Genomic DNA, 13,503 nt, shown 5'->3' on the forward strand with positions numbered 1-13,503 from the left:
AAAAAGAAATCCTACCCCATTATCTGAAGGGCATTCTTCACAGCTTGGTCCTACAATCAGTAGTTTGAGAATACAAATTTTTTTTCTTAAACACTTTATCACATTTTTCAAATAGTAATTCACTTTTTTTTGGCCTGATTAGATAAGCCCCTTTGAAACATCATCAAATCCCTTTTCTCCCCCCAGTAAAACAAATTTACAGAAAAAAAAATCCTATGTGTAAGTGATATGTCACTTGAGACTTTCCATTATGGCTTCTAAAAAGACATATGAAGAACTGTAACACAGCAGCATTTAACAATGGGTCATTATTGCTGTGGGACCAATAGTTGATCATTGGGTAATGCAGTTGTCTCCCATGTCCTGAGCATAGCGGTCTGATATTGTAGTCCTTAATTCATCAATGTCTCTCCGTAACTGGCATACATCTGATAATTTTTTAGTGAGTGTTTCTGGGCTGTAGTCATTCTCAGTCTCTTCAGCTGAACAGTTCATTGCTGTGGAAAGAAAATAGAGAATGTCTCACACTCTTCTGAATAAAAAATTTTAGGATTTTTAAACTTAATTATAATTAGAAATATAATGCTATATGCTGAACACCTGACCGGCTCATGTTTAAATGATGTGTCATCCACTATTAAATAGATCTTACTACTTAGTCCTTTAAAAATTTTGCTAATTAAATTGCATTAAACCCATACAGTATTACAACTGTTCAACATGTTTAAAGGATGACAATATTCCCAAAGTAGGAAAAAATATGCTCTAATAGCTCTCGTCAAGCTCAACTATAGCATTCATTTCTTCTGACTTGACAAAAATCTGAAAATCACTTATGTTTTGAGGGGTTATAGCTTAAATTTTTGTAGACTGCAAAGTGGGTTTATTGGCATGGAAACATAAATTTCCAAAATATATGCTAAGTATAATATATATATACATTGAGTTGAAACCCTACAACCCCACACAATTGACTTGAACTGATGGCTAGTTGCCCAATGGCTGAGTAACTGAAGGTGAGGTCCTGAGTCAGCTAGCTTTTAATTATTTTCATCAGTTCCTCGCTACAGTGGCAGAAGGGAGAGGATAACCAGCGTAACTGGAAAAGATACAGGTTCACTGGATGAGCCAAGGAAGCAGAATGAACAAAGGCATGTATAAAAGCAGAAAACCAAAGAATCTAAGAAACTTCAAAAAAAAAGTCAGTAACCAGCTCTAAAATGGCAGAGTACAAATTATGAGAGGAAAGTACCAAGAAATAAAGGCTAGAAGCAGCAGGAGGGAGTTGCCCATCTCTATTTTAGGGGTTGTAAGCATTAGGAAATCAGAATCACCATTAGGTTAGATTAACTCTGGCAGCAATGTGAAAAAATGGATTCGTGGGGGAAAGTGGGCTAGACGGTTGACAAAGAAACCAGTGCAGATAAAAGACTCTGAAAGCTTCACTGAAGGCAGTAGTGCAATGGAGATGTAATGGTAGAAATGAATGCTAGGAAGGGACTGGCAGAAATGATGGAGCTCAACCATCATGAGTTGGGTTGGGATAGGGATTGGGCACAGGACACACACAGCTAAAGGAAAGAGTAGGATGCAAGATAAAATTCTAGGACAGGTGGATGGTGGTGGTACTCACTGAGAGGAGGAGCAGGTTTAGGGAGGGAAGAAAGATAGGTCTGTTTTAGATGTAGTGAGTCTATGATGCCTATGCTTCCATAGGTTGGTTCTAATGTAAGGTTAGTATAGTCAGGAGCCCAGTAGGAACATTCTAGGCAGGGTAAGAGATAAATGTCCATATGGGTCAAAGGTAAGGTGCAAACAGAAAACTAAAGAACATGGATAAGATTACTCAGAGAAAAATATACAAAAAGAGAAACAAAAGCATCCAAATTGTTGAGGAAGAAGTAAAATGCTCATTATTTGCAGATGACACTTTTTGCAGAAAGTCCTGAAGACTACCAAAGAATTGATAAATGAATTCAATAAAGTCACAGGATACAAAATAACAGAAATATAGAGAAATATGTTGAAGGCTATATACCAATAATGAGACAGCAGAAAGAGAAATTAAGAAAACAATCTCATTTACAATTGCACCAAAAAGAATAAAGTGTCTAGGAATATACTTAATCCAGGAGGTGAAAACTGTACACCACAAACTATAAAACATGGATGAAAGATATTAAAGACGACCCCAACAAATGGAAAGATGACTTCCAACTCATAAATTGGAAGAACTAAATGTCCAAACTACTGAAAGCAATCTACAGATTTAACGTAATCCCTGTCAAAATGCCGGCATTTTTCACAGAATTAGAACAATCCTAAAATTTGTATGGAACTACAAAAGATCCCAAATAGCCAAAGCAATCTTAAGAAAGAACAACAAAGATTGAGGTATCACAATCCTAGATTTCAAGGTGTATTACTACAAAGCTAATCAAAGTAATCAAAACAGTATGAATGGTACTGGCACAAAAACAGACACATAGATCAACAGAACAGAGAGCCCAGATATAAATCTATGCTTATGTGGTCAATTAATCTTTGACAATAGAAACAAAAATATATAATGGGGAAGAAGAACAGTCTTTTCAACAAATGTCAGGAAAACTGAACAGCTACATGCAAAAGAATGAAACTGGACTGCTTTTTTAGACCACACACAAAAATAAATTCAAAATGGATTAAAGACCTAAATGTGAGACCCGAAACCATAAAACTCCTGAAAGAAAACACAGGCAATAATTTCTTTGACATTGGCCACAGAAACATTTTTCTAAATATGTATTCTCAGGCAAGGGAAGCAAAAGCAAAATCAAACTATTGGGACTACACCAAAATAAAAAGCTTTTGCACAGCAAAACAAAAACCACCAATAAAACAAAAGACAATCTACTGGATGGGAGAAGACACTTGCAAATGATATATTTGATTAAGGGTTAATATCAAAATATATAAAGAACCTATACAACTCAGTACCAAAAACCCCACAATCAAAACAAAAAAATCAACAACAGAAGATTTATGGGAGACACCAATATTTAAGTGGCAGAGAATTCCACAGAAGAAGGGACTCAGCAGTCATAAAGGGAGAAGCAGAACCCAGAGAGGAAAGTCATGGAATCCGTGGTAGCAGCGCATTTACAAAAAAGAAGGGTGGAATGAACGGCGTCAACGGACAGTGGATGGAGTGAGGAGATAAGGATTCAAAATAATCCATTGGTTTTGACAAATGAACTGGCTGGTCAGATTTTCACAGGACCAAACTATTAGGTAAGGAGAAGAGGGTTAAACTTTAAACACTGGGAGGGATATACGCTGGGAGGTGAATGTGGCAAACTTCTTGAGTCTCCCTTTCACTCACATTTGGAAAGCTCTCTTAATATGGTAACTGGAAAAGCTGACCAATGCCGTACAGGAGAATACAAATGTAGAGGTTACAAAATAACTGGAGGGACGACCAGCTCTAATACGGTGAAGAAAATGAGTCTTTTGTGTGTGAGCTTTTGGTTCTTGCTCGAGAGATCACTGCTAACTTAGCTACCCCATGTTCACCTGGCAAACTCTCCTCCTCTAAGATTCAAGCCAAACACCAGCTACCCACAGAGTCTTCCCAGCTAGACTTGATCAGTTTTCCCTTTGGGCCCGCACTGTCCTCTGTCCATATCTCAAGTATAGCTCCTATCACAATGCTCTCGTAGTTTATGTGTGGGCAAGGGCGGCATCCAATTGCATTATCAGCATCCTAGTACCTGGACTATATGAGGCATATAAAAATTGCTTATTGGGTGAGTGAATATACTTAAACTTTCAAGTGATTTTTACATACCCACACTCATGTATGTATATACACATGTATGAAGTGGAAGGAAAAACTCTGCTGACATCTCTGAGCAAAGTTACTGCTTCATTTAAAAAGGGATATACTTTGATCAAAAGTATTACTTGGTTTGCCAAAATAAGTATCATGATGCCAGGTGGTGGAATCTTTTTGATGAAACTACAAATAAAACCAGTTCCGTCTAGTCATATATTAACCATATTATTAGATAATTGTTCAGTACAACACAGTAGGTGTGTAAAACTTAAGGCCCTACTCCATTCATATGCCCTTATGTCCATTTCTTCTGTATTAAAAAGAGACCAACATATGTCAATATCTTAATGATTTAGAGCCACAAGCAGAGATGAGTGCTTCTGCAAAAGCAGCACAGACGGACTCCAGGATATTGCTGGGGCTGCTCTCTCACAACTATGTGTGGAGGAAGATGGAACTGAGGGACAATGGGTGGTGACACACTGAAAGGGACAAAGCCAGAATGTATGCATGACAAGGGCTATGAAACATGGGCCATGAAAACTAGCTCTGATGACAGCACTGGTACTTGTATTAAGTCACTGCCATAGAACATACACTGCAAAGGAAAGCAAATGAGTATCTTCTCTCAAACAGTTTACAGCACATGGATGGCTGGGTCATTAACTTAGAGAATGACCACATGAAAGCAAACCGAATCATTACTTTTAGAAGAGTAACCAGGCACCCCTAACTGCCACTCCAGTCACATAGTAACAGATTCCGCAGAGCTCATCCACACAGGCAGATTTGCAGACAGTATGCCAAGTGGCAGTACAAATCAACTATGGCCCTGCTCACTTCTATAACCATAATGAAGTAATAACAGGTATTCACACACTTACAGATTTATTCAGAGATTTATAAATCTAAGTAGGAAAGGACATAAAAACAAATAGAGAAAAGGAAGTCAGAAATTCCTGATTTATGAAGACAGGTCTCTAACTGCTAAGCAATACAGTAAGGACAAGGCATCAGCCACTTACATCTGATTCCCAGTAATAATGAAAGATTAGGCTCCTTGCCCTGAGCACGCTGATTCAGAATACTACACAATGCCTTCAAGTCAAACAAACAATAGGACATTTCCTTGAACAGCTGATCAATCACACTCAAATCAGATAGTGGCCATTTAGTGAGTACTGTCTGCTGCCTGCATTGGTCTCCTTCCTGGCCCTGATCCAATAAAGAGCACGTCTCTTCTGTTTGTCTTTGGTTCTGCAATGCATAAAGAAAACAAAAATCAGGTTGTTAGAACAGAGGCCTTAAGGTACTCAAAGCCATACAGGTTAACACTTTCCACCATCTATAAACAAAATGGTAGAGTCCTATTACATTCACAATAACCAAGGTTAACTGCATACACACAGTCAGAAAAAAAAAAAAGAATGTAAACAGTGGAAATGATTCAGTGGTTCCTCTGTGCCATCTCATGCCCTGAGAGAGGCAACAAATCCAGATTCAGTTTCTAGGAGCATCTCATACCATATAACGTCGCCTGATAAGCATCTGGGTTGTGTACGTTTTTTTTTTTAATAATGAGATTTATTCCAAGAACAAAAAGAATTATGAAGAAATTTTAAACCTCATTTTATAGTTTTACTATTAGCAGTGATCATGATTTAGTTACTTTGAAACTATTGCATAGTTTTTATTGAAAGAAAAAGTTTTTATGTTTTGTTAATGTTGACAAGTAGCAAAAGTTTCAGCAAAAGAGAAAAAGAAATACAAGTATAAAATCATAAACGGAAACAAACCCCTAATAAGCTTGAACTGTGAAATCTTGAATTGAATATATCAATATGAACTCATAAATTATCATGCTCAGAAAAAGCTACCTTCACCTTATCCCCAAAACTATCACCATCTATCTATTCATCCTGAAAACTGCTAATTAGAAGTTATACAAAACTTTCCAATTGGAACTCTATTTCAAAAGAACCAAATAGCCTGCACTGATGAGGAAAAGATTTTTTAAAAGATGAATGCCAGCTAATCAATATACAAATAATTAGGAAAAAATATGATTTTAATCATGTAATGATCCAGACAATTATCATCAGTGAATACAAAAACTATCAAGGAAAAGGGTGCTAATAAATTGCATATTCACAGTTACCTAAGTAGCACTCCACACTACCTGCTGTTTGCAGAGGCTATAATGTAACAAAGGAAAGAATCAGTCTGTTACCATTTTAACCCACTGAGCTCAGTATTTCTGTCACGTACAGTGGGATAACAAAACATATATAATTTGATGATATGAAGAATCAAATGTTTGACTTGACTTAACTGACATCTTTAGCTCTTACTTCTAGCTTCTAAGGGTAGACAAGAAGATAAATGACACCATGAGGAAGCAATCACACAAATCTAGAAGGTATGACAATCTATAACTCTTAAGACAACAGGCCCAGGTTTGTCAGCAAGCCACTAACATGGACAAAGTGAGAAACTTTAGATTTATAAGATAAAATGAAACACAAGTCATGGCCTTTTTGACTGAATGCTGGTTTCAACTATCATTATAAAAAGCATTTGAATTTCCCAAAGAAATGGGGAAATTTTAGTATAAAGTAGGTATCATCCAATATGGAGGAACATTATTCTTATTGGGTGTGACAATGGTAGTATGTTTATACAGGAAATGTCCCTAATTTTTGAAGATGCATTCTTGGGTATTTAGAGGCAAATTGTCACGATTAGAGTTAAAAACCTACAGTAAGTATTTTCTGTATAACATGTCCTTAAATGCGAGCCATGTATACCAGCTTATAATTAAATGAAGAAAGTATAATCTGTTCCAATGATGAAGTGTTAATATTGCACCTTCCTTAAGGATTTTCAAGGACAATTTTGTTTATATTCAATTTATGGTCTATATAACATTTTACTGTTGTAGTTAAGTATGTGAAGTTGTATTCTAAGACATAAGAAAAAAAAAGTTTATCTTTTTGGTTATAATTTTGTAAGAAACCTAATGGATTTAATTAATCTAGTCTTCAACTAAAAACATTCCATGAATATGTACAAAATAAGCACATGCTTTAAGTACTGAATCATTCTTTGATAGCAATTTGAATTTTTTTTTACTCACATCAAGCAATGTTTTTGTTAATCTCTGTAGGTTTCTTTCTTTCTTTTCCAACTCTTCCATCATCTTTTGAGTAGTCAATTTTTCTTTAGAAAGTTTCCCTTGCATAGACTAGAATAAAGAGAATTAGAAAGCAGAGAATGTTGTTAATGCTAAAAGCAAAATGCAGTCAGGTAGGTACCCAGGAATACAGGCTCTGAATACTTTGGATCTGTCCTTCCCCAACCCTTGGAAGGTGAAGTCTTTATTTTAAAACAACCCATACTGCGTCTAGAGTGGATGACAGCAAAGGAAAAAACAAATATCATCTTTGCTAAGAAAGTTGATAGTTGGGGTAAAACATGGTAAACCTAAAGCAGCTGCTTTATGGTTGATGCATCAATTTTTGTTGATGTATTCAGAGTGTATTAGCAAATCTATACCTCTCATGCCCACACCCCATTTTTCTTGTGGTTAATAAAACACAAGATAATAAGATCATAAGTCCATCCCCACTTTCTGTCATTTGAAACATAGCTAAACACACTTCTCTCAGTGTATGGTATTCCAAGCAGTGAATATGATGAATTCAAGCCAAAAGTCTATGATGTGACTTTGATAAATAAATCTCTTTCCTAAATTTATTATAAAATTACAAAATATTCATTGTAAGAAAATTCTGAGTGCACCAAGAGTATATAGGATATTTTAATAGTACCTAGGTCACTTCAGCTTATAAGTCAGATTTTTAGCTACACAACAAAACAAAACAAAAACTTGCCATAAACTCTGTAGTTTCCAGTGATGTCTAGGTGTTTTAATTAACACTTTTTCCTTTTGTGAAATCACAAGATCAATAAACATGTGACTTGAAGAGATTCTTTTTTTTCCTCCCCCTTAAAACTACATTTATTTAGTCTCAATTCAGAAACTACTTCAGCATGCTGACTGCTTAAATAGTATACAATGCACTATGAAGGTCCTTCCCCCACCCCCATATTATCTATGGCTAGAATAAAAGAAGATTGCTGTTACCATGGGTTGAGATAAGACTCTGTAAATAAATAAATATAAAGCAGTTTTCTTAGTAACAGATATTCAACACTGTAGCTTTCTACCTGAATTTGTTTGATAAACTCTAAAAAAATCTATTTATATTTAATAACTCACAAGCTGGTTACAAATGAATTAAGGTCTGGGGTGCCTGGGTGGCTCATTTGGTTACGCATCCGACTTCGGCTCAGGTCATGATCTTGCAGTTCATGGGTTTGAGTACCATGTTGGGCTCTATGCTGACAGCTTGGAGCCTGGAGCCTGCTTCAGATTCTGTGTCTCCCTCTATCTCTGTCCCCACCCCACACTGTGTACTGTCTCTCTCTCAAAAATAAACTTAAAAAAGAAAAGTGAATTAAGCTCTATAACAAGTGTATTTCCTTCCAGGGAAAACTTTATATCCTACAAAATTTAATCTCACAGAAAGTCACATGGTTTCTGAAATTCCTTTGTAACTGCATGTGAATGAATCAAAAAACCATTTGAATGATACATCTTTATCTGGCTGAAGATCTATGCTTACAGGCATAACGAGATTATGTAATTGGAATCCAGAATTCATCCTAAATTTTCTTAAGATTTGTGACTGCTTATCTTATTAGAATTGTGGAGGAAAGGCAACACAGATTAAGCTACTCTAGATCTAGCATTTTAACAATGAAAACTGACCCTGAGAGGTATTTTCACAATACTGTAATATCATTCTTTGCAAAATTCCAGTGTTTTCTATTTTTACCAATTTGGCCATATTGAATGTGACTAATAATTAGCTAGCAAATCTGATTAATATGTTCCTATATAAGACTAAATTTAAATCAGTGAAGAAACAGGCAATTTTCTACAAAAGAATAAATAAGAAATGTTTGGGACTAGTACTATGTGTCAGAAGAAAAAAATCTGGATTTGGGAAATATATTAAGCTTAAGACATTAGTTCGTTGGGTTCAGGGTACTTATGAAATAGTCCTTTAATAGGGGAAAGAATTAACAGATAAGTTTATCCTATAAGGACCGTATGTTGTACAATCTCTAGACTAATATGAGGGTATGAGTGCCATAGCTGTCTGACACAACATTCCATCCAGCAGATTATTTCTCTATCCAAAATTGTATGAAAAAGCATATGTTTAAACTTTTAGAAAAAAAGAGTAAGGAAAATTTCTATATGCTTAGAATGGGATTACTAACATTAAACACTTTAATTTTCAAAGTCCACAATATCTCTATACATTTCCAGGTAATAATTGTCTCTAAAAAATTCCAAGTTACTAACCTATAGATATTTATCACATTCTTTCTTTTTAAAAAGATTTTTTAATGTTTATTCATTTTTGAGAGAAAGAGAGCAAGTGAACATGAGTGGGGGAGGGGCGGAGAGAGAGGGAGATAGAATCTGAGGCAGCTCCAGGCTCTGAGCTGTCAGCCCAGAGCCTGACGTGGGACTAGAACTCAGACTGTGATATCATGACCTGAATTGCTTAACCAACTGAGACACCCAGGAACCCCTATCACAATCATTCTTAAAGTTGAAAAATGGCTTTAAAAACATTTGTTGTTTTGATCTAAATATCTAGAAATGCTGTCTTTTGTCCCATATACAAAATAGCTCAAATGAAGAAAAGATAGCTGTGACTTCACCAATATATATCATATATTCCACAAACCCAATTTAAGAGAAAGTATTTTGATTAAAAAGTCATGTTAGCAGTTTTACTATATAAACATACACAACTCTATCCCCCCCAAAAAGCACCTGCATGCATGCACACACACACAAACACTATACAGGAGTTTCACAAATAACACTTTTTCATGCAATCATTCATGTAGCAAAAATTATAACCAAGCACAGTTTGTGCACTGGATAATGATGAATCAGTAAAAAAACCAAAAAACAAAACAGGTCTTTTCATATAACTTTTACTAGGAGGTAAAAGATAAAGTTAAGCATAACATGCAGGTTACACAATATTGTATATTAGAATTTGACTAGTGCTTTGGAGAACAAATTCAGCATGGTAATGGAAAGGAGGCTGAGATCTCAAATGGAGCAGAGTACAGAGTCATGGAAAAAAGGTGATACTTGAGCAATGGCTTGAAGGAGGTGAAAGATTGTATCTCATAGACATCCACAGTTGTTTCAGTCAGTGCAAAGGTTCTGAGGCAGATGGTGTCTTCTGTGAGAAAAAGCAAGAGAGCCAAGGTGGCAGAAAGTAGTAAAAGATGAAGTCAGAAAAGGCAGGCAGTATAGGGAACATATTGTGTAAGGCCACTGAGCCAGTGAAAAACCTTTGATTTTTATTTTGGGAAAAATGAGGAACCAACCACTGAAAGATTCCAAGAAGAGACATGACATGATCTGGTTTTTGTTTAACAGGTCACCTGAGCTGATGAAAAAAGACTGTAGGCAACCAAGAACGGAAGCAGGCAGAAATAATCCACAAAAAAAGTAACGATGAGTTGGACCAGGGTGGCAACACAATAGAGGTCAGGAGAAGAAGTCAGATGCTAGATATATTCTGAAGGTGATAAGATTTGTTTACAAATATGATGCAGAAGAGAAGTCAAGGAGAAGCCTAAGGTTTCTGGACTGAGCAAATGGAAGGACAGATTTGCCATTATAGAGAAGGGTCTGACCATGGAAGGTAGAGCAGGTTTTACCAATTTCTGTTTGGGGAGGGTAAGATATTCAATTTGGATATATTAGGTCTGATATGTCAAGTAGTATGGTTGAGTAGGCAATTGGAAATATAAGTTGTAAGGTCAGGGAAGAATTATGAGCTGAAAGAAGTTAGGGATTAGTGAGCACACTCATTACATGCATAACCATGGGACTGGGCAAGATCACTAAGACAAGTACAGGTACAGAATTCTAGGGTAAAAAAAGACCCCTTTTTTTGAAATACAGTACAATTTTTTGAAAGCATTTTACATGTCTTCAAAATAAACTTTAATTTAAATACCACAAATGCAATTAAACGTGTCCCCATAAATTATAAGACAGAAAAATTTCTAATAAGGTACCTTGTCCAATTTTTATACACTAGCCTGCCTATATCTTTATTACAACAGGATTTATGCTACAGATGTTAAATTTATTGTGTCTAGTTAAATAAATCAAATACGAAAGTAACAACAAAAACTTTAAAAAGAAAGTTCTTCTAAAATTTTTTCGTTTAAAATTTTTGTGTATGTATTTCAATAACCTAGAAACAAAGCATAAGTCAATCACTTTAAATTACTGAGAACAGATAAAAAGTTTCATACTGTTATGATTCTATTAATATAATACCACTATTCTTGCAATAGTATATGCAACTATACATGAAAGGTAAGATCATAGTGCTCCTAGCATTAGAAATAGCAATAAGAAGCATGCATACTTAACAGAAGGGTAATAATGGCATCTACAAAGCATTAACAAGGGGAATGCATTCTTTGAATGGAATTGAGTGCATTTTTTAATCAAATCTTTTATTTTTAAATAGTTTTTTTTTTTGTTTTAATGTTTATTTATTTTGAGAGTGAGTGCGAGTATGCGCAAGCAAGTTGGGGAGAGGCAGAGAATCCCAAGCAAGCTCTACGTTGTCAGCGCAGAGCCGGATGCAGAGCCCAATCTCACAAACCATGAGATCATGACCTGAGCCTAAATCAAGAGTCGGACACTTAACTGACTGAGCCACCCAGAGTCCTTGTCAACATCTTTTAAAAGAAAGTTCATTTCCTACATGAGGTCACTCCTTAAAGACTGGGAGAAGTGGCTGCATAGAAACAAACACACAGAGTCAAAAAGAACCAGAGGAATATATTCCAAATTAAAGAATACGAAAACCTCAGAGAAAGGCCTAATGCAACAAAGACAAATAAGTTCAAAATAGCAGTCATAAAGAGTCTCACCAAGGTCAGCAAAACAATGCATGAGCAAACTGAGAATTTCAACAAATAGAAAATATAAGAAAGTACCAAGTAGAAGTCATAGAGCTGAAGAGTAGAATAACTGAACTAAAAATATAACAGGTTCTACAGTAGACTAAATGAAGCAGAAGAAAGGATCAGTGAACTCAGGGCAGATTTCATTCAATCAGAGCAGCAACAAGTAAAAGAATGAAGATAGCTTAAGGACTGAGAGGACAATCCCAAGCAAATCAATATTTGCATTACAGGGTCCCAGAAAGAAGAGAGAGAGAAAGGGACACAAAACTTATGAGAAAAAATAATGGCTGAAAACTTCCCTAACCTGGGAAAGGAAAGAGACAAGAGCTAGGAAACCAAGAGACTTCCAAATACAATAAACCCAATAAGACCCAAAGAGGCACATTATGATTAAATTCAAAACTTAAAGACAAGGAGAGAGAGAATCCTAAAAGCAGCAAGAGGAAAACAACTTGCTACATACAAGGGAACCCCTACAAAATTCTCAGCAGATTTGGAGCAGAAACTGTATAGGCCAGAAGAGTGTGGCAAAATCTGTTCAAAGAGCTTAAAGTACTGTCAACAAAAAAGAGTTAACCCCACAAAGTCATCCTTCAGAAATGAGGGAGAGATAAAGAATTTCCCCGGGGGCACCTGGGTGGCTGTCGGTTAAGCATCTGACTTCAGGTCAGGACACGATCTCATGGCTCATGGGTTTGAGCCCTGCATCTGTGCTGGCAGCAGAGAGCCCACTTCAGATCCTCTGTCCCCACTTCTCTCCTCTCTCTCTACCCCTCCCCAGCTCTCACACACTCTCTTCCTCTCAAAAATAAACCTTAAAAAAAAAAAGTTTTCCAGACAAGCAAAAGCTGAAAGAGTTTATCACCACTAGACTAGTTTTACAAGAAATGTTCAAGGGACTTCTTTAGGCTGAAATGAAAGGGTGCTAATTAGTAACAGGAAAACATGTGAAAGTATAAATCTCACTACTGGTAAAAGTAGTAGAAACAACTAACTGTGATAGTTTGTTAATGGATACATAAGATAAAAAGAAATAGTGGCATCAAAAATATAAAAGGAAGGGAGGACTGCATCAAACTAAAAAGCTGCTGCATAGCAACATGCAGATACACCAAAAACAATGAAAAGACAACGTAACACATCAGAGAAAATAACTGCAAATCATATCCGTTAAGTGGTTAATATCCAAAATATATAAAGAACTCACAGAACCTAATTAGCAAACAAAAATTTAAAAAATCTGATAAAAAATGAAATAAAATGGGGGTACCTGGGTAGCTCAGTTAGTCAAGTCTCTGACTCTTGATTTCAGCTTAGGCCATTATCACATGGTTTGTGAGTTTGGGCTCTGCATCCGGCTCTGCGCCGACAGCATGGAGTCTGGCTGGGATTCTCTTTCCCTCTCTTTCTGCCCCTCCCTTGCCGTTCCTCCTCTCCCTCTCTCTCAATTTTTTTAACTTAAAAAATGGGCGGTAACAAACTGAGGGTTTTTGGGGGTGGGGGAGAGGGGTAGGGGGGTGATGGGCATGGAGGAGGGCACTTTTTGGAATGAGTACTGGGTGTTATATGGAAACCAACTTGACAACAAA

The 13,503-nt window shown here is 36.2% G+C and overlaps 1 protein-coding gene across 2 annotated transcripts in view; it reads right to left on the reverse strand.

Annotated features, from left to right (window-relative positions):
• Positions 1–220: 220 nt before the first annotated feature.
• CEP85L (centrosomal protein 85 like) overlaps positions 221–13,503 on the reverse strand; it is a 161,658-nt gene continuing 148,375 nt past the window's right edge. Inside the window, exons 11-13 of one of the 2 annotated variants that reach the window (XM_039246031.1) lie at positions 6,954–7,061; positions 4,843–5,074; positions 221–497 (exon numbers count right to left, since the gene is read on the reverse strand). In XM_039246031.1, coding sequence (XP_039101962.1) covers positions 334–497; positions 4,843–5,074; positions 6,954–7,061 — 504 coding nt within the window. In that variant the 3' untranslated portion in view covers positions 221–333. The remainder of the gene's footprint in view (positions 498–4,842; positions 5,075–6,953; positions 7,062–13,503) is intronic. The other variant, XM_039246032.1, reaches the window with a different exon arrangement.

The sequence above is a fragment of the Hyaena hyaena genome, unplaced genomic scaffold, assembly GCF_003009895.1.
Source record: "Hyaena hyaena isolate Hyena2069 unplaced genomic scaffold, ASM300989v1 scaffold_279, whole genome shotgun sequence".
NCBI lineage: Eukaryota > Metazoa > Chordata > Mammalia > Carnivora > Hyaenidae > Hyaena > Hyaena hyaena.